The sequence below is a fragment of the Dromiciops gliroides genome, chromosome 5, assembly GCF_019393635.1.
Source record: "Dromiciops gliroides isolate mDroGli1 chromosome 5, mDroGli1.pri, whole genome shotgun sequence".
NCBI lineage: Eukaryota > Metazoa > Chordata > Mammalia > Microbiotheria > Microbiotheriidae > Dromiciops > Dromiciops gliroides.
The window spans coordinates 235,316,045-235,338,467 of record NC_057865.1 but is presented as its reverse complement, the minus strand read 5'-3'; the positions used below and the strand labels follow the sequence as shown (position 1 = coordinate 235,338,467).

General features: G+C 40.8%; 1 protein-coding gene across 1 annotated transcript in view; it reads right to left on the bottom strand.

Annotated features, from left to right (window-relative positions):
- Positions 1–1,042: 1,042 nt before the first annotated feature.
- TBC1D30 (TBC1 domain family member 30) overlaps positions 1,043–22,423 on the bottom strand; it is a 133,168-nt gene continuing 111,787 nt past the window's right edge. Inside the window, 2 exon segments of the mRNA XM_043967463.1 lie at positions 1,043–5,319; positions 7,952–8,158. Of these exon segments, the coding sequence (XP_043823398.1) occupies positions 4,568–5,319; positions 7,952–8,158 (959 nt within the window). The 3' untranslated portion in view covers positions 1,043–4,567.

Sequence of the window (22,423 nt, the reverse complement as noted above, 5' to 3'; positions counted from 1 at the left end):
CATTGGCTGAAACCAAGAGAGTGTTGTTAGCTAAAGGTATAATTTAATTGCCTCCCCAAATTTTCTTTCTTATCACCTGAAACTTAGAGTCAGAAAAGAAACAAATTACTGCTAATGCATAATACCCATAATAGTAGGGCATCATCTTATAATAGGACTTGACAAATACGAACAATGACACTGAGAACATGGAATTAGAAAGTTCCCTAAGAAAGTTATCTTCCTGACTTTTCAAGAAGTACAGCATCCAAATCATCCCAGGTCAATGAGAAGAATTGACTTTATAAAGTCCTCCAGAAAAGTCGTGAATTCAACCACTCCCCCTTATCTTATTTCAGTGTCTCATACACCAGTCAACAATAAGGTCCAGTGAAGCACAGAATTGAAGTAGTTTTAGGCAATTTAGTGATAGACTAATTTTGATATAAAATATCCTGATATTTGAGGCAAATGTTATCTGTCCTCTGTTTATGGGAACACATACCACCATTTTTGTGTTGGTACTGGGTGTCTTCCATCTTGGGTTCCCATTACTATATATCATAGAGGACAAGTAGAGTCAGTGTACAGGTCATCCCACCTAATTCTTGGGCAGTTGGACAGGAGAGATTGCCCAACTAGGGGACAGGAAACTAGGGGAGATCACCCTAGCTTTGGTTCTTAGACACATCCTTATACCTTTTGGTCAGTTTCTTTGATACTGTAATCTAGTATAGAAAGGGTTCCCAGCTGCCTATATAAATTGTTGCATAAGTTGACTCTAATTTGGGGAACATTTTTTTAATTTTAAAAGGTTAATAGGGTAGCTAGGTGGCGCAGTAGATAAAGTACTGGCCCTGGATTCAGGAGGACCTGAGTTCAAATCTCTCCTCAGACACTTCACACTAGCTGTGTGACCCTGAGCAAGTCACTTAACCCTCACTGCCCCGCAAAAACAAAAAAAAGGTTAATAGAGACCTCTAGAGAGTACGTGGGTAACCTAGATCAGGTTCTAACCTTTGCCCTTTTCAGAAATAGAACTGGATAAAATACCACGACTTGGTACAATCAAAAATTCACAGTTTTATTCATCATAATCATTCTTTAAATATTTAAACAGGAAAAAGTTTTTTTTCCACAAAGGCCTGACAAAAGACAAGAAAATATCAGTCACAAAATATCCCAGTGAGATGCACAGTAAAAAGCACAGACTTTAAATAGGTGGATTGTACACTATGAAAACTTCAGATCATTTCTAAAATGACATTCAATCTATCTTTTCCCTCCTCCCTTCTTTCCATTCACCCACCTGCCAATTCCAACTTTCATCCGGATTACTTGTCATGCAGAAGGCATTCAATATAATATAAACTTTCAAAAGGAGCATCTCAATTACACACACACACACACACACACACACACACACCCCAAAAGGAAAAGTCTAGTTCCCATGCTCCTCTGTGTCCCACAACTCCAAATCATGTTTAGTTCAGCTACTCCCCCTTCATTGAGATCTTTCTATCACCATCCTAATTGGGGCTAAATGCAAAATCCTGTCCCTTAAAGATTCCCCCCCCCCAACTCTGCTCCCCAAGTTAAAAAGAAAGTGCTTTACATTGCCATTAGAATCCATCTCTTGACAAGACAATGGGCAAACCAGAGACCCGTATTTGTCCAATGCTTTATTTGGGCCAGGGAAGCAAGCAACTGCTTCTTACGGTGCTTTCTGAGCCTGGGTGAATAGGAGGAAAGGACATGAGCTTCTCTCTGTCTGTTCAGACTTATGAAAGGGCATCGATCTATCTATATGGCATGGAGAGAAGGATCGTGCACACACTTTTGTGATACATATAGCTTTCCATAAAAAGGGGAAGAAGGTTGGAAGCAATGTGATGTGAACATGCACAATTAGATTCAGGTATTTCAAAGACCGATATAAGAGGAAGAAGGAGGTACAGAAACATCTAAATGTATCCTCTCCCAAGGGAAATGTTTGACAATACAGTATCAATAAAGCTGGCAGTAAAGAGTCCTTTAATTACTCCTGGGACCTGCATACCACTCTCAGTGGGTAAAAAGGTGACAGTGACTAAGAATGAGCCTTTCTACATACTATATAATTCTACACAGACTTGTTTTATTCTATAAAGCAGGAAAAGGTGCCTAATCTAATTGATTCACAGTTTTAATTACCTGGGATACAGTTTTAGGCCAGTCTTTTCACAGAGCCTTGCATATCGTAGGCCCTTAATAAATGCCTTTTGGGTTGAATGAGAGTTTGGCTAGTACAAGAGTCTTCTTTAAGAAGAATCTGTCAACTCTAAAAAAAAAATTTTAATACCTGGGCCTGAATTTTTTTTATAGTCTGGGTTGTCTTGATTCGTAGGAATTGTTACAGTGAATGAGGCATTGAAATGAGGGCTTCCTTCTTAAGAACTAGGAAGACTGGGGCCGCTAGGTGGTACAGTGGCTAAAGAACCAGCTCTGGATTCAGGAGGGCCTGAGTTCAAATCTGGCCTCAAACACTTGACTAGCTGTGTGACCCTGGGCAAGTTACTTAACCTTCATTGCCACACCCCACCCCAAAAAAAGTTTAGGTGGTACCGTTCTTATTCTTAAAATCTTACTAATGGAGGAAAAATTCCAAAATCTCACTTGGGAAAAAGTGATCTCTTTGGGGGGTAGGGGATGGGACATAGGAGAGGTTATCCCAAGTGTGCTTCCACTCTTTTTCCTGAAACGTTGCCTTTGGATGTCATGAAACTCAGGATAAAAGCTGCGATGAATTATTCGTCATATTTTTCCATTTTTAATTCTTGGGAGAGGGGCAAAAAAGAGGAAGAAAAAAATGACAGTGTTCTCTTTCCTTCATTGTATGCATCATTTTTAATCTTCACTTAACCCACACACAAATCACATCCTTTTCATCCTAAAAGGACCATTATAAAAATTTAGTTTCGGCATCAGCAACACAAGCGCAATGGAATTCATGCTTCTTGCATTTCTAAAACAACCTCCGCCTGGTTTTTGCAGACTAAGCTGAAAGAGGCTCAATCTGTTCCCTTTAAGGGCTTGAGGGGGAAATGAAACCTCTTGTTCAGCCAGAAGACAGCTGCATGAAGAATGAGCTCCCTTTTAAGGCTCAGAAAATCTGAGTTGGTTCCCTGGCACTCCGTGGTAGGACTCTACACCATTTGGCAGGAGAAACCAACCCCACAGGCCCTGGAGTCACTTACACAGTCCTGGCAAATGGCCTTTCAGTGTCAGTGTTGACATTGTTGCGGCCACTGTACCTGCTTATCACTGAAGGAGACAGGTCTAAGTCAAAATGATCAGCAGGGGGTGTTTATCTTGACTCACTGGCATTCTGCTTTGTGTGAGTGGGGCTCAGTTTCCATCTGTAAAGTGGAAATAATGGTGGTAGTCTTGATTACAGCGGGCCCTGATGACGAATGAACAAGGCAAAGATGAAGTACGGTCTCCCTCCTCTGAAACAAGGCCACATTCCAGTAACAAACAGTGTTCTCTCCACAAGAGCCCGGGTGTCAAATAACTAATTTATCCATAGCTACGTTTGTCTTGGCTTTTGAAGATGGGTGCAAGGTCCATTATGTTTTCTGTACACTCTTGTAGCATGCCAAGAATGTCTTAACAAACTAAATCACCAACTATTGAGTCATGAATACCAAAGTACACCTATAATTTGGAAGGAACTTACAGCAAATCAAATGGAGCGAACTTGGGAATTGTTCAGTGGGAAGAAAGCATAGACTCCAACTGCTATTAACACATGACCCAGCTGTGTTCTGTGCATCAGAAGTTACGAGTGTCATCGTGAGCCAGACACTGGGTTTCCACAAATGAAACTGTTTTGTGTTCAGGTAGGTAACTAGGCAAAAATACAAAGTTACAGAAAGACTTCCTCGATTTCCTCCCCAGCCTTTTAGCATAAGGATAAAATGGAAATTTGTTACCAGCTAAAATAAACTACCATAGCAAAAACATGCCTTCATACACAAATATGTACACACACACACATATATACACCCACACACACACATACATACATACACACAGGGGAAAATCAGGAAGCTGGTGAAACTGATGTGAAATCTTATATTCCACAGTTCTTGTCACAGCAAGCAAACGTGTACCTGTGTGTGAATGCTGATAAAATACACAAACTGGAGATTTGGGGAGCGGTCACCGGGACCCTAGAGGCCCACGACATAGGAAGAAGGAGCAAGGGTTAACAGTCTGGAGAAAGATAAGCCTTTTAAATAGTTCACGATGAAAAAAGCAGAAATATACTTGACACAAAAACCGCACAAGTTTACTGTTCCATAAAATCTTTACTCTTCATTCCCTGGGTGGATATGGTCACTTGCTATCCCACATTGCAACTCTCCTATCTAACTCCTGTTGGGAGAACCACAATTCTCAAATGCTGGTTTCGGCATTCTTCTTTGCTCATCCTTTTGCTTTTTTCTTTAATCTGGAAAATAAAAACTCTTTTGGAGATTGTGAGACTGAACACCCACAACACTATAAAAAAGGACTGACCAGACTATACGGTGCTAATAGGATGTCATCGCTTCTTAGTACCGCTGTTGCCGCTAGAAGATTTGTTAAAGCTTCTGCTCATCTGGGGGAAGTGGACAGTTGGCGTTCTTTCTGTTGGGCCATATAGTCCCAAATTCCTGGCCGCGGTTGATTTGCGAAGCGGCTTGACGCTGGGGAAGGGGCTAAAGATGGGTGCTTTTGGATAGCTGGCTTGGGTAGGCTTGATGGGTATCTGGGGCTCAAGTCCATGCTGGTTCGCCCTGGGTTCTGTTTCAATGGCCCTCCTTTCATTAAGTTCCAAGGCTTCTAGCTTCAGATGGACCTCTGCCACATTTGCATCGGCATCTCTAAACACAGGCTCGGGAGACTGTCCATCAATTGTCCTACTTGTGCTGTCTTCAGAGCTGCTGCCATCTTTCCCAGCCTTCCCTGCGCTGGCGTGGGGCGGATCCTCTGCTGTTGCCAGGCTGGTGGTCTTACAGCCTTCGTTCTGCTCTTCAATCAGCCCAATGGTGTCCCCGCAGCCCAGCTGGCTCTTGGTCCTGCTTATGTTCTTTCTGTGAACACGGATGTGGGTACGCCAAGGAGAGTTGAGCTTGGTCTTAAGGTCTTCGTGGGGAACGGGAGACAGTTTGCCTCCTGTGTGACCAGGAATATGGATGACCGCATTTTTAGCAGCTCTGTTGGTTGTTTTCATTTTCTTCCCCAAAAGAAGGTGGTTTATAACGGGAGAATGATTTACCTGAGATGGGAGGAGACTGGTCACTAGCCCTTTATCTGGAAGAAATGTTAAAAGTGCATGTGAAATATTGTAAAAGCACAGGGAAACATCTTCATCTCAGAGGGGTTTGTTATCCACCACCAAACAAACCTTGTGTGAGAGCCCAACCGTCCCTCTACTTGGAGCAAAATAACGTGGCTGAGAGCAAAATCATTAGGCTATTCAACTAGAATCAATGCAATAGCTAGCAGATTTATTAAAAGCTGAATTCCATATACGCCATGGATGGAATCATCTCCTTTCCATTGCTCATGCCCAGGCTTTCCATAGGATCATAGGTTTAGGGCTGGAGATAACCTTAGAGGCCACTTAATTCAACCCCATTTTACTGACAAAACTGAAGCCAAGTGAGGATGAATGACCTGCCCAAAGATACACAGACAGTGATGGAGGCAGGATTCAAAGCCAGACTTCTCACTTCAAATTCAGTGCTCTTTATACTCTACCATCTTGCCCCCTTTAATGGGACAAGGCATCAAAGCTTCCAACTCTTCATTTACTGATCACAAGCTACCCCCTGAAGTTCATCCTTTGGCATAGGAATCCTTTCTTTACAAGCAACCTCCTAAATGGCAGAGTACCTAGAAACTGGGAGCTTTGTTGTTCGGATTTTTTTTAAGGTAACAAGACAAGAAACTGTGACGATAATGGGATAAGAGCTGCCAGAATTTTAAGAGAAAGGAAACATAAATACTATTTTTCCTTGACATAAGAGCCAGAGGGATAAGAAAAGTTATGGAAATGTACTGAAAATTCTATGTAATCCCAGTTAACCATCCTCCCCAATCCTAGCCAAGGTTAGTCATTCATACTTCTTCCTCTTCTTCTTTTTGGCCCTCATTCCACATGTGTCTCCTGCTGCCATCAACCCATCCCTTTCTGCTACACATATCCCCTTCAGTCTCCCCATGGTGGTAGCAGCAAGCTGAAATAAGCAAAGGAGGCAAACACCATGTGTCTGCAAACATCTGGTAATGAAGGATGGACATGAGGATGGACAAGAGGAAAGGTACTGGCTGTAACAGCATCACCTCTCCCTGATATGACAACGGCAAGTATCCTGATAAGGCAATGGAAACAGAAGGGCCAAGGTGATTATGAACATCCAGTCCCTTGTCCCAGTTCTGCTGGGTTAATCCAAACACAGGTTGTACTAACTGCCTCGGTGAGATCTGTTTCTAAATGTGATACAAAGAAGAAAATGCTGAATTTGGAATTAAAGGACTTCTGTTCTAATCTTTCCTTTCCTACTTAGTACCTGTATCTCTTGGAACAAACCAGCTTTCTATAAAATAAGACCCGCTTATCTGAAGGTCCCTTCCATCTCTAAATCCATGAAGGTACTTAATTTCCTAGGATCCAGAGCATAAGCCAATGGGCTATTTATTAACTAACAGCAATATCCCATAAACCCAAGCACTCTGCTTTTTTACTTGCTGATGATTTAAAATTGAGTCTATCCTTTCATGCTGTTTCTCATCATTCTGCTACTTTAAGCAACAAAAATTCTGTTTCTGTTCAATATCAGCCACAGGTCTCTAAAGAATATAATAAAGGCATATCTTGGTTTGGTTTCAAGAAGATGTCATTTCCATTAGGCTATTTTACCAGAATCAACCTAATACCTAGCAGCATTTATGAAGCCTTCAACCATATTGATGATTGGGATTATGGAAAATCAAAAAACATTTAACAATCCTTGGAAAAGAGTCTCACAAAATTGCATTAAAAGTATGTCAGTCTTTGTATACCAAGATACTACTAACCTAACATCACTTAGGGCACATGTCTTTTTTTTTTTTTTTTTTTTTGGTGAGGCAATTGGGGTTAAGTGACTTGCCCAGGGTCACACAGCTAATAAGTGTCAAGCACCTGAGGTCAGATTTGAACTCAGGTCCTTCTGAATCCAGGGCCAGTGCTCTATCCACTGCCACATAGTTGCCCCAGGGCATGTCTTTGAATGGTTTTTCCAGCAGTGATGATGGTTTGGGGCTGAACTGCCTGTTCTCTCTCAACCCAGTTTCCCATGTGATCAAGAAGGGTGGGAGAAAAGCAAACTGAAGTCGCGGAATCTATAAATCCATGACTTTGATATCCACAGCACCACTCTGTAATCAAGAGAGCTCACTGGACTCCACAGCATTTTACTTTCTCATGGTCATGCTATGTATTTTTAAAGAGTTCAAGTTTGGTGGAAAGGTTAGTAGTGAGTTTGTTATATAAATGACTGGTGTGTGATTTGATTTACAAATGCTGATTTCATTAAATTTTATTTTCACAGGCAATACACCTAAAAAACAAAGGACAAAAAAAGTCTCAAATCCAAGGATGGAATAGATTTACACTTAACAGAATCAACAGCAAACCCATCTCCATAAGCCCAGTGATCAAAGGCATGTTTAAATACCATTGGTTGAGTGGTCCTCGGAATTTAACAGGACCCCAAGATCTTTTTCTTCTTTGGAGCCTGATAAAACAAGACAAAAGGGATGTAGCTCAACATGTGGTTGGTTCCACAGGGCTATAGCAGCTGTACTGCCATTGCACAGATGACCAAGGGCTCTTTGCTTCACTTATTCACAGAGGTTTGGATCATGGAAAACTAATTCAAGCAAAACTTCACATTACCTGCCCGGATATACACCTGGTGAACCTGCTGCTGCTGCTTCTTTTTAATTCTGGAATATTGTCGCTTCAGGGCATTGATATCTGTTGTCATCCGCTCCATCATCATGCTGTTAAAGGCTGCATGGTACTCACTGCGACAGGAATCTATTGCTCCTGGACTTAGCTCAGCAATGTTATTAGAGCCCAGACTCTGTTCTTCATTTGGATCTATAATCAAGAAAAACAAAAAGAGAAAAAAAGAAAAGGGGTTGGTATGGGGAATGGGATATGAGCAGAGGGTCAATAGGAATAAAATGCAGTATGATTTTTAGAAAGAGAGGAGGAGGAGGAGAAGAAAAGGAGAAGGAAGAGGAGGAGAAGGAATGAATTTACTTGGCATTTGTTTGGTTTGACTTAGTAAACACTGTATTTTATTTCTTTCTGATGTAAACAATACAAACTCTGCCAATGTATTCTCTTTTGGGATATCATTGTTTCTTTAATGTCAGGTAGGAGGTAGAATCTATAGTGAACCCTAGCATCAAGATCAAAGAATCATAGAGTAATAGATTGACAACCCTAAAATAATCTGAGAAGGCCTTAGCTCTAAGCCCCTCATTTTATAGACAGAGAAACTGAGACCCCAAGAAATTCACAATTGCAATAATCTATACTAGCATTTATAGAACGCTTTAAGTTTGCAGTGCACTTTACAAATATAATCTCACTGGATCCTCACCCTGGGAGGTAGGCACTGTTATTATCCCCAATTTACAGATGAGGAAACTAAGACAGAAACTAAGCTTAAATATTGATTTAAGGTTTAAAGGGCACTTTACAAATTTCTCATTTGATTTTCATAGCACCCTGGGAGGTAAGTGCTATTATTATTTGCATTTTGCAGATCAGGAAACTGGAGCAGACAGGAGTTATATAGCTTGACCAGAATCATACAGGTTGTAACTGTTTGAGGCAGCATTTGAACTCAGGTCTTTTTTTCCCCACAAGACTAGCACTCTATTTGGAGGGGCAGCTAGGTGGCACAATGGATAGAGCACCAGCCCTGGATTCAGGAGGACCTGAGTTCAAATCTGGCCTCAGACACTTAATACTTACTAGCTGTGTGACCCTGGGCAAGTTACTTAACCCCAATTGCCTCACCAAAAAAAAAAAAAAGACTAGCACTTTAACCACTGGATTACCTCACTACTCTCATAGAATCACAGACTTAGAACTAGAAAGGACATTAGAGGTCATCTTATCCAATCCCCTCATTTTAGAGATGAGGAAAGTGAGTTTCAAAGAAATTATCACTTGTCCAGCATCCCATAGCTAGTAAATGTCTGAAGCAGAATTTGAACCCCGGTCTTCCTGATTCCAAGTACAGCATTTTGTTCATTACACCATGATTCCTCTTAAGCAGACATGGGCTCAAATCCTAAATCCTGCACTGACCTGAGTGACTATGTTCCCTTATATCTAGAATGGGAATAGTTGCACTACCTATATCATAGGATTGTTATAAAGGAAGCATTTTGTCACCTTAAGGTACCATACAAACGCAAGTTAATTCTATTGGTAACCAGATGTTTAGGTGTTCTATTATCTATGTGGTAAATATACTCAGAGTTCAAATCCTTACTTGCTATTCAATGTGAGAAAAGCCAATAGGTTACTTCAGAATTCAAGGTGATCCTCAAGAGGTTAACACACCATGGGGCTTGGCCAGTCATCATGTACTTATTTCTTTAAAAGTATTTTTCTTTTTAAAGTATTTTTTGTCTTATTTTTTCTCAATTACACATCCAAACAATTTTTAACATTCATTTTTTATAATTTTTGAGTCTCAAATTCTCTCTTCCTTCCTCCCCTCCCCCTCCTTGAGAAAGCAAGCAGTTTGCTATAGACTGTACATGTGCAGTCATGCAAAACATATTTATATATTAGCCATGTTACAAAAGAGAACACAGACCACATCTCCTCAAAAAAAAAAAACAAGAAAAATAAAGTTTTAAAAGTATGCTTTGATCTGCATTCAGATTCCATCGGTTCTTTCTCTGGAGATGGATAGCATTGTTCGTCATAAGTTCTTCAGAACTGTCTTGGATTGTTGTATTGCTGAGAACAGCTAAATCATTCACAGCTAATCACTGTACAAGATTGTTACGGTGTACAGAGATCTCCTGGCTCTGCTCACTTCACTTAGCATCAGTTCACATGAGTCATCCCAGGTTTTTCTGGAACCCTCCTGCTTGTTATTTCTAATGGCAAAATAGTATTTCATCACAATCGTATACCACAGCTTGTTCAGTCATTCTACAATTGATGGGAATTCCATCAATCTCCAATTCTTTGCCACCATAAAAAAAAAGATCTGTAATATAAATTTTTGTACATATAGGTTCTTTTCCTTTTTTGGGATACTGACCTAGCAGTGGTATTGCTGAGTCAAAGGGTATGCTGGTTGGGCATAGTTCCACATTGTTCTCCTAGAATAGTTGGATCAGTTCACAACTTCACCAAGAGTGCATTGGTATCCAAATTTTTCCACATTCCCTCCAACATTTCTCATTTTCCTTTTCTGTCATATCAGCCAATCTGATAGGTGTGAGGTGGTACCTCAAAGATGTTTTCTTTAAGATGATTTTTCTTTATGTGCTTATTTCTCTAAAATAATTATAGCAGGAATTTGTGGAGTACTTCCTGGTTTACAAAATGCTTTATAGAGTTTCTCTCATTTTACCAAACCACCTCCCCCCCCCCCACCAAATCCTGAGAAACAGGTAACACAAATATCATTATCCCAAATTTACAGATGAGAAAATTGAGACCCAGCCTAAGGACACACACACACACACACACACACACACACACACACACACACACGGAGCTAGTAAGTAGTATGGTGAGAAATTAAGTCAAACATTTTTGGAGCATCTTAGAATTAAACTTATTCAATAAAAGCACTTAATAATTAAAGTCAGCACAGGGATTCAAATCCTAACCTTGGTCAGAAATCAAGCCATCCACCTCTGAGTCCAAATCCAGAACTCTCACCATAAGGGGAACTATGCAGCGACAGAAATGTAATTTCTATGGAGCACTGAGAGAATAAAGGACTTGACTTTACCACATCCTTAAAAATGTACTATTTTACCCACACGTACAAAAATATTTATAGTTGCTCTTTTTGTGGTGGCAAGGAATTGGAAATTGAGGGGATGCCCATCCATTGGGGAATGGCTGGACAAGTTGTGGTGTATGAATGTAATTCATGAACTATTGTGCTGTAAGAAACAATGAGCAGGAAGAGCTCAGAGAAACCTGGAAGGACTTGCATGAACTGATGATGAGTGAGATGAGCAGAACCAGGAGAACATTATACAAGTATCATCAACATTATGTGTTGATCAACTGTGATAGACTAGATTCTTCTCACCAATCCAACGGTACGAGAACATTCCAAAGGACTCATGATGGAAAAGGCTCTCCAAATCTAGAAAAAAAAAAGGAACTGTGGAATATGGATGCTGAGTGGACCATACTATTTCTTTTGTTTTGGGTGCTGTTTTTTTCTTTTTTGAGGTTTTTCCTTTTTGCTCTGATTCTTCTCTTACAACATGACTAATGCAGAAATATGTTTACTGTTATTATATATGTATATATAAAACCTATATCAAATTACCTGCTGTCTAGGGGAGGGGGAGGGAGAAAAATTTGAAATTGGAAATCTTATCTAAACAAATGTTGGAAACTAAAATAAATAAATAAATACTTTTTTAAAAAAGAGAGAAAAAATGAACTATTTTTCCCTAAATATCTAAAATGTGGATGATAGAGTATGCTACGATAGAAAGAATGCTGGATTGGATCCCATCTCTTCAACTTATTATATACGTCACCTTTACCAAGTCACCTAATTTCTCTGGGACTCACTGTCCTCATCTGTAAAATAAGGGGATTGGGCAAGATGATCTCTAAGGTCCCCTCCTGCTCTAACGGTATGATTCTGAGATAAAAAGAAAAAGATGACAAATAAGATTATGAGTCTACAACAGATCACAAAACTAATTCAGAGGCAAGACAGAAACCTATGGTGATGAGGCCCACAGTTATAGAGATATTTGCTGGATGCTGTTTTCCTAAAAGTAGAATATCTGATACATTTTACATTTGCTTTGGGCGGACAATTCCATCAATGTGAATCGACATGGAGAACTGTTGTTCTAACTGATGATATGATTGGGAAAGTGACCAGGTCATCCTGGGGTTTTTAATGGCCAAAGAAGAACATAGATGGTCATGCATCCTGGACTTTAAGACATCATATTTCGAGGAGTTCAGAGAAAAGAGAAGATTCTCAGAAATGAGGTTCTGATGATTTTAGGCCAGACCAGTGACTTCATCAGGAAGCTTCCTCTACCAATGCAGGTCACTACCCACTCAACAACTAAGCGTCTTTAAAAAGTTGCCTGGGAGACCAAGAAGTTAAATGACTTGCCCAAGGTCATACAGCTAATAAAGTATCCCCGGCAGAAGTTAAACCTAGGTCTTCCTGACTGTGAGGCCAGCTTTCTGCTGACCACAATATGCTGTTTCTCGTTGACAATTACAATTATGAATTATCCTAATGAGAAAGAGAAGAAGATACTGAAAGATTTTACAATACTATTTCTTGTTTTTTGTATACTGAAACACTTGCTTTCAATGATGATTGTTAGGTTCACAATGAAAAATAATTGTTAAATTAGTGTCAAGAGATGCAATGAGGTCAAGGAAAATGAGTACTGAAAATAAGAAGACTCTGATCCAATGATGTGACAATTAGGGGTCATTTAACACCTAACTGCAAAGGCTTGAGGACAGAGTAGCTAGGAAGAAAATTGAGACATCAGACATAGGCAACTGTTTAAGATTTTCATTTTTAATGTGGCCTTAACAATTATCAACATAAATATTTCAATATGCAAAAAACCCAACCAAGAAAGTTTCTTGAATAAGAAACTACAATTTTCTCTTAGGTATTTTTTAAAAGACTACCTGAAGATCAAATTTAACAAGGTGGTAACAACACTGCACTAGTTGTTTGTAGATAATTTTTGTTAAGTTTAGCAGACTGCAAATTAAAACAACTCCCAGCTACCACCCCACACCTAGCAGACTGGCTAATATGAAAGAAAAGGCAAATAACAAATGTTGGATGGGATGTGGGAATATTGAGACACTAATACACTGTTGGAATCTATAAAGCAATTTGGAACTATGCCCAAAGGGCTATAAAATCATGCATGCCCTTTGAGCAAGCAAGACCACTACTAGGTCTGTATCCCAAAGAGATTAAAAACAAAAAAGGAAAAAGACCTATGAGTACAAAATATTTATAGCAGCTCTTTTAGTGGTGGCAAAGAAGTGGAAATTGAGGGGATGCCCATCAACTGGGAAATGGCTGAACAAGCTGTTGTATATGATTGTGATGGAATACTATTGGCTATAAGAAAGGACAAGCAAGATGCTCTCAGAAAAATCTGGAAAGACTTACATGAATTGATGAAGTGATGTGAGCAGAACCAGGAGAACATTGTACACTGTAACATTAATATTGTATGATGAACAATTGTGAATAACTTAACTGTTCTCAGCAATATGATGATCCAAGACAATTCTGAAGGACTTGTGATGAAAAATGCTATCCATCTCCAGAGAAAGAACTGGCGGCATCTGAATGCAAATTGAAGCAGACTTTTTCTTTACTGTATTCATTTTTCTTGGAGTTTTTTTGTCTTTGTTTACCTTCACAACATGACTAACATGGAAATGTTTTTCATGACTGCATGTGTATGACCTATATCAAATCGCTTGCCTTCTCAATGAGGGAAGGAAAGGAAGGAGGGAGGGAGAAGATTTGGAACTCAAAAAATATTTTAAACAATTGTCAAGAATTATTTTACATGTAATTGGGGGAAAATAAAATATTACAATTTTGTTGGGGGTTTTTTTGTTGTTTGTTGTTTTTGTTTTTTAGTGAGGCAATTGGGGTTACATGACTTGCCCAGGGTCACACAGCTAAGTGTTAAGTGTCTTAGGCTGGATTTGAACTCAGGTCCTCCTGACTCCAGGGCCGGTGCTCTATCCACTGCGCCACCTAGCTGCCCCAAAATATTACAAATTTTAAAATAAGAAGTTTAGCAGAGCTAAACTACCTATACCCTTTGACCCAGCAATACCACTACTTGGTCTATTTCCAAAGACGATTGGGGAAAAAAGGAAAAGAACCTATAGGTTCTCAAAATGTTTATAGCAGTTCTTTTTGTGGTGGCAAGAACTGGGACACCCATCAATTGGAAATGCCTGAACAAGTTGTGGTATATGATTGTGATGGAATACTACTGTGCTATAAGAAATGATGAGCTCAGTGATTTTAGAAAAACATGGAAAGACTTGCACAAAATAATGAAGAATGAAATGAATAGGACCAAGGGAACATTGTATACAGTAACAGTAATATTGTTTTAAGAATGACTTTAGGGGGCAACTAGTGGCACAGGATAAAGCACCAGCCCTGGATTCATGAGGACCTGAGTTCAAATCCAGACTCAGACACTTGACAGATACTAGCTGTGTGACCCTGGGTAAGTCACTTAACCCTCATTGCCCTTCAAAAAACAAAAACAAACCCAAAAAAATGACTTTGAGCAAGTAAGTTATTTTGACTATTATAAATACCCAAATTAGCTATAAAATTTATATAAAGAAATAGACTATCTACATCCAGAGAAAGGACTGATAAATAGAAGTATGTGTAAAGTAATTTTACAATATATATCTTTTTTGTGTCCAGTGGTAGCTATCTCTGTGGGGAGTGAGGGGGTTAGGAGGAAGGAGAGGAGGAAGAAAAAAAAAAAGAAATTTACATGATAATTTTATTGTATATTTGAAAGGAATAGCAACTTGTGTATAGTAGATTTGCAGTTTTATGTACAATCGCCTTTTTATTGTGCTATATTATGGAAATGCTTGTTTTATTCCATAAATTAATCTTTAATAAAAAGTCTAGGGGCGGCTAGGTGACACAGTGGATAAAGCACTGGCCCTGGATTCAGGAGGACCTGAGTTCAAATCCGGATTCAGACACTTGACATTTGCTAGCTGTGTGACCCTGGGCAAGTCACTTAACCCTCATTGCCCTGCCCCCCCCCAAAAAAAAGTCTAGCAGAAAAGGGAAGAAAGATGAGATGGTAGCTAGGTGGATTAGAAGCAGACGTGTGCTGGAATCAGCTGGCACAGGAGCTGCTTGTTAAATTTTTCATTGTGAGCACATGGTGGATCAGAAATTAACAAGTGGTACGAATCAGGGCTTGATTTGTTGCTTTATTAATTGTCTAGACTTAAGAAAGTGACAGAGAAAATGTTAATAACACAGATTAAACTTAAAAGTTGGTTTTTCTCATGGAGAGCTAATTGTTATAGTCTTACCAGCACACCCCTGATTAGGAGGGTCAAAGGAAAACTTTTCATTTTTTAAGATTAAGGACACTTGACCATATTCAGAAATTAAAGTGTTAGACTCAGAGTCAGGAGAACTGAGTTCAAAACCCACCTCAGACTCTTACTAGCTGTGTAAGCCCGGACTAGAAGCCATTTAATCTCTCTAAGCCTCAGTATTTTCATCTGTTATTGTTGTTGTTTTTCATGAATTGGATTTAAGTAAGGGAGTGCTGTACAAGGTCACCAACCTCACTCTCTCCTCCAGAGCCATCATCAGGAGGACTGGAGATGGCCCCGGATGTTTAGGGCAATTGAGGTTAAGTGACTTGCCCAGAGTCACACAGCTAGTAAGTGATGGAGGTGAGATTTGAATTCAGGTCCTCCTGACTCCAAGGCCAGTGCTTTATCCACTGTGCCACCTGACTGTCCTCTTTCCATCTGTAAAATGGGAATGATAATAAAACTTCCCTCCCCAGGTTGCTGTGAGGATCTAATGAGATACCATTTGTACTCTGCTCTGCAAACTTTAAAGAGCTGTATAAATCCTACTTATTATTATGATAATATAATATAATTATAATATAATTATACTATAATAACATACCATGTTGTTATATTTTATTAATATAATTGTTATAACTATTTCAGCATATAGAACATTTTATCATTATAATATATAACATGTCATAATTAATACTATAATTGCTATAACATATAATCTATAATATTAATATGTTTCAGCAGAAAAGTGTGCCAGATTTCAAGTCCAAGGACCCAGGTTCAAATCCTGCCTTTGGTACTTACAAGCCCATGTGGCCTCTGGCATGTCACTTAAAGCTCTTAGCACAAAGCTTGGAACATAGAAATCACCAAATAAATGCTGAGAATCACCATCACCACCATCATCATTATTTATTACAGTCTAAGTTTACTCATGTACTGGGACAGGCCAGACCCTAGGAATGTGACCTGATCTCATGGAGAATGTAAACTACTTTGAACAAATATAAACAGCAAAAGAAGCTCCAACAACTCCCACAGGAACACTTGCCTGTGACCATAGGCCACCCCGGCTATCTGCCTTGTTGGTTCTGTTTCTATGTAATACCTGGCCTGGCCTGGCCTGGCGTTGGTGCAGGGAGCCACCACACCATTCCATCCTCCTGCCACCAAGGACTAGATCTCATGAGCAACACACCAATTAACCTAACAAACCCTAATGAAACTTCGTATATTTACTACCTACCTAGTTGGCACAGGGCCCTCTTTCTTTAGCTATCTCAGTATTCTCTCAGAGGGTCTGCATCCCAAGGATTGGCATATCAAGGCAGAACAGATCAGCCATACATTTGGCCTTACAATTGGCGTAGCTGGCAGGATAGTCTGCCCCGCTACAGATCTTGTCTCCTTACATCACACCTGTAAAATGATGAACTCTCAAGTAATCTTTCATCCCTAAATTAGTGATCCTATGTTTGGCCAATAGCAAGAGCTAATGATGAATGAGACCAAAAGGATCTGAGACAGAGGAGATCCCACATGGTTGTTGGCCCTTCTATGACTGTAAGAAAGGAGAAGAGAGGGTTTTGTTCCTGAGAAAGGTTTTAGGAATAGGTTATGACACTGAAAAAGCTCACATCAGATAATCTCCATCTCAGTGAAATGGAAATGGAAGATTTGGAGGCAGGATGTGATACAAATACTGGTTGATGATGGAGAGAAGAGAGGTTTGCAATAGTCACTGTGGAGAATGGTTAATATAAATCAGACCACTTTGAAAGTACCATATCAAATTCATTATATCCCTTTTCTTTCTTTTCTTTTTTTTGGGGGAGGGGGTGAGGCAATTGGGGTTAAGTGACTTGCCCAGGGTCACAAAGCTAGTAAGTGTCATGTGTCTGAGGCCGGATTTGAACTCCAGGGCTGGTGCTCTATGCACTGCACCACCTAGCTGCCCCTACATCCCTTTTAAATAAAGCACATAATCACATAATCAATCTGGGGATTCACATATGTTTTCTATTCTACTTTGTATATAGAAATGGTTTTTTGTGTTTAAGAAAAAATACATTTTTAAAAGCCTAAAAAAAAGAATGAGAGAGGAGGGCAGCTAGGTAGCACAGTGGATAAAAGCCCTGGCCCTAGATTCAGGAGGGCCTGAGTTCAAATCTGGCTTCAGACACTTGACACTTACTAGCTGTGTGACCCTGGGCAAGTCACTTGATCCTCACTGCCCCAGAAGAAGAAGGAGGAGGAGGAGGAGAGAGAGAGAGAGAGAGAGAGAGAGAGAGAGAGAGAGAGAGAGAGAGAGAGAGAGAGAGAAGGAAGCAAGGAAGGAAGGAAGAAAGAAAGAAAATGAGAGAGGATCCAAGAGGGCAGGGTAGAAGGATCACTGAGTGCCAGTAAGGGCCCAGCCGGGGTTATGTATTTTTATGCATTTTTAATGAGTAGAATCAGTTCTGTTTCATTATTTTCTCTGATGATGCTCAGAAACCCTGGGAGATTTCCTGCATTCTCACTCCACACCTCCCTCGCTCTGGAATATACCACATCTGATCTCTGAAGATGACAAACATGCAAACTCTGAACTGACAGAGATTCCCAGGAATGAGACCCATGCCAAGGCTGGGGCCAAGGGAAGACGCCCAGGATCCTCAGCCCTGCTCCTCTGAGCTGCCCCTGGCCTCTGCCCCTCTGTTCTCCCTTCAAGGTTTTTCTGCTGTTTGAACAAGGATACGCCAGCTCCATTCCCTTTGATGTTTCGGCATACCCCCGCTAGCGGCAGCCCTGGGCAGAAAAGCTGAGGCAGGCAGCCCCCATCTCACCCAAGCTGTTCTCTGCGGTCCCCAGGGAGGCTCCAACATGCTTCACACCACCTGTGTTCTTTCTTAACCTTTGTGCCCCCCTGAGCTCCCCACCTTCTACACTGTGCACACAGAATTGTCAGGGTTGCTGCTAAGGGCAATCTGATTTCACGAAGAAGTCTAGCTCAGGCTAACCTCGTTTCCTTTTCTACTAAGGTTATCTGGTTGTATACCAGAAAAATGGCAAAGACAGTATCTGGACTTCAACAAAGTGTGTGACAAAGTCTCCTGCAACATCCTTGCAAATAAGATGGAGAAATGTGGTCCTCGTGCTGGTCGGTGAATTTGCAGGGGTTTGGACAACAGTATAGCCAAGGATATACTGTCCCCTGGGATTAGCTTTGTTACTATGCCTTTTCCCCTATCTACTTATCTACAAAAAAAACAGAAGAGGTTTTCTGTTGGAAAATTGGGGAACCCTGAGCTACAGAACATTTTAGTTGTTACCTGGTTTATAGCTGAGCCTTTAGACAGCATAGACAGCATAGGGTTTGCCACACAGCCCCCAAGCACAGAGTGCAAGGAAAAAATGAAGCCCAAGTATCTAAGTGGGAGAACGGTGCTTTTGTTCCAAAGAGCTTGGCACTTGGGGCTCCACCTGGGGAGGTCAGAGGCTTTTTAGTTAAGACTCTGAGGGAACAAGATAGGACAACATTAGGGGAAGTTTTGACCAGTCCCAGGCAAGAGTTCCGGTCTTTTCTAAAAGATAGCACGGAAACGCTTTAAGCATTTTTCCCACTGTATTTGTAAGAAAGTACGCCCAGATTTATGGGAGAAATAATTGGTGGGAGCTTTTCTTTTCATGCTAATAATAGCATAGCATGGTCTGTTCTTCCCTAAAGGAAGAGAGAGCCTCTGATCTGAGCTGAGCCAGAATCTCGAGGCAGCATCCAGTGAGGAAACACGCAACCAAGCAGTGTCTGATGGAAGCTGTATGACACAGCAACATAGTAGCACTGAGCAGAGATTATGAAACCACCAGGGGGCAGCACAATGTCACTACTCTACCATACCTGTGTTCCTTGTAGGTGGAACCTTCCACACACGTTCCCTATGTATGTCCATTTTTCCCACTGTGTATTTGTAAGAAAGTATGCCCAGATTTATGGGAGAAATGATTGGTGGGGGCTTTTCTTATCATGCTAATTCATTAAACGTATTTGCTGTGAACTACTTGTGGTACTCCGGCTGACCATTTAAGTTAAATTCATTAGAATGGACTTGTGAGCTATAGTTTCATGGGATGCAGATCCACAGAGTATCTTTTTTTTTCTTGGTGAGGCAATTGGGGTTAAGTGACTTGCCCAGGGTCACACAGCTAGTAAGTGTCAAGTGTCTGAGGCCGGATTTGAACTCAGGTCCTCCTGAATCCAGGGCCAATGCTTTATCCACTGCGCCACCTAGCTGCCCCTCCCACAGAGTATCTTGAACCTGGGAAGTCATGCCTGTCCTCCACTGGTTGGGAGTTACTTCTGTCAAATCAGTGGTAAGAAGTTTCTGTTTGGTTTTTGTTTGGTTTTTGCAGGGCGATGAGGGTCAAGTGACTTGCCCAGGGTCACAGAGCTAGTAAGTGTCAAGTGTCTGAGAGGAGACTTGAACTCAGGTCCTCCTGAATCCAGGACCAGCGCTTTATCCACTGTGCCACCTAGCTGCCCCCTAAGGGACAAGTAGTTTCAGAAGAAGAAACACGAGCTATTGAGAATCATATGAAATAATGCTCCCAAGCATTAACAATAAGATAAATGTAAATTAAAGCAATCTGAGGTTTCCCCTAACTAAGCTAATTCATGAGACCAACAAAGAAGACAACAAATAAAAATGCTAAGTGCTACAGAATGACAGGCACACAAATGAATGGCTGAAAGGGTTGTGAATCGCTCCAACCATTCTGTAAAACAATTTGGAACTGTAATTAAAAAGTCTGTACATTATACATAATCTTGGATCCAGAAATACTACTAGAAATATGCCCCAAAGGGCACATGGGCCCTGGGAAAGGTCTCATGTGTACAAATATATAAATAGAAGTGTGTATTGAGCGTATGTTGCATACAGGGTATCGCAAAAATCTTAGTGCAGTTTTTTAAGTTTAAAATCCACTAAGATTTTGGGGGGATCATATACTGTATACATGCATACATGTGTGAATACATACATATACATATATACTGCTAAGATGTGTGGGGGTGTAGTAAAGAACTGGAAAAATAGGTCCTCTTAAATCGAAGTATACAAATATAATGACACTGTACTATAAGAAATAATGAATACAAAGAATTCCTAGAAACTTGGGAAAACTTGTATGAATTGATGTAGATTAAAGTATACTGAAGAACATATTTTACACAGTGACCCCAAAAATGTAAAGGAAAACAAGACTGAAGAGCTTCAAAACTAATCAATGTAGGGTCCACTCATGACTTCAGATGGGGAAGTGTACCTCTTGCCTCTCAACATACGTTTTCAAACATGGCCAATCTGTCTTAATTATAATCACTTGTTACAGAAAGGGTCCTAATGGGGAGTGGAGCAATGGAAATGAAATGACAGCAACACAGAGAAAATAAGCCAAGGAAAGCACTTTTTAAAGAAAAACTATGAGTAATAGTTGGGCATATTTGAAGGCATATTGTACCAGATAATTAGTTTGCTAGCAATTAAATGAAAAATCATGCCAGAAGGCCACTTGTCAATTTCACCCTGTCACAAATGCACCCAATGTTCATTGCATCTTAAATTAAAAAATGTGTCACTAGCAAGGGAAAGGGAAAAAAATGGAGAGCGCCAGACAAGATGACCTCCAAGTTCCAGTCCAGTTCTAAATCTATGGTCATCTGTGACCTCTGATCTTAATGATAGCTAAGAAACTTTCCATTTCTAAATGCAAGGATTTTGTGGGAAGTGCCAGGATGAGAGGAGTGAGGAGTGAGAGGAGAGGAAGTAGAAAAAGCTGATGCAGGCAGCTTTTGCAAGGAGTTTGGCTAAGAATGGGTAGAGGTATGGGGCAATAGTTTGAGATGATGGGGCCCAGAGAAGGTGTTTTAAGGATGGGAGAGACTTGGGCATATTTGAAGGCAATAAGGAAGGAACCAGTTTATAGGGAGAGGTTGAAAATTGGAAGTGGAGTTGATTGAAGTTGCATTGTGTTGGAGAAGACAGGAGGGAATGAGATCCAACTCACATGGAGAGGCTTTGGCCTTGCCAAGAAAAAGTGTCACCCCTTCATCAGAGACTGAGTAATGGAGGGGAGAGTGGGAGACGATGTCCTCAGATAAAAGGGGCTACAGGGGAGAGACCAACGAAGTTGTGGAGAAGCAAAAAAGAAGTAGAGCCATGATCTTGCCCACAATTATTCCACAAAGATCTTCAGATGCCTCAGATCAAGTCTTGATCAGGAAATCCAAGAAGAAAATAACAAGGCATCATTTTTCCCAGCCCAAATCTATACAGGGAAGTAGAAAGGGAGAACTGTGGACAGTGGGGGTGGGGTCTAGCCAGGAATGGCCTCTCTGAGCTTCCAGCACAGGACCCAAACAAAGGTCTGCCTGCTTTGCTTAGTGAATGAGGGCAAGAAGAAGCCACGGATTTGGCCCAGATTAGCCTAACCTCATTCAAGGGGCAGGAAGAGAACTGGCAGCTCTCCCCAGTGCTAGGCTGGAGATCCCATGCGGACTGAAGAGGGGACCTGCACCTTTGGGCTTTGGTATAGGGCCAGGAGGAGGCACAGGCACTAGGGTACTGAGTGAGGAGTAAGGAGGAAGCCCGCAGAGGGCTCTGACCCCAGCCCCAGCCCTACCACAAAGGCAGACAGAAGAATAAGAGGGAGGGTAGATTAAGGGAAGGATTCACCCTAAGCAAAATCGATCCTAATCATGGAAGATGGATCACAAAGAGGGGTTTAAAAGGAAAACAAAGAAAGAATAAGAACCTGTCCTTGGGCTCTGGTTGAGGGAAAGAACAGGGACAGGGGGCAGAAGCAAATTGTATCCAACCTAGAACATCAGTCCCCACCCTTTTCAGCTTTCTAAAGAGGGGCAGGAAACTTCTGCGCGGTGACTAACCACCAGTCCAGTGGACTCAGGATGAAACATTCTGCCACCTCCTGACCAAAAAATGACAGACATGGGACAGAGTGAAACCATTC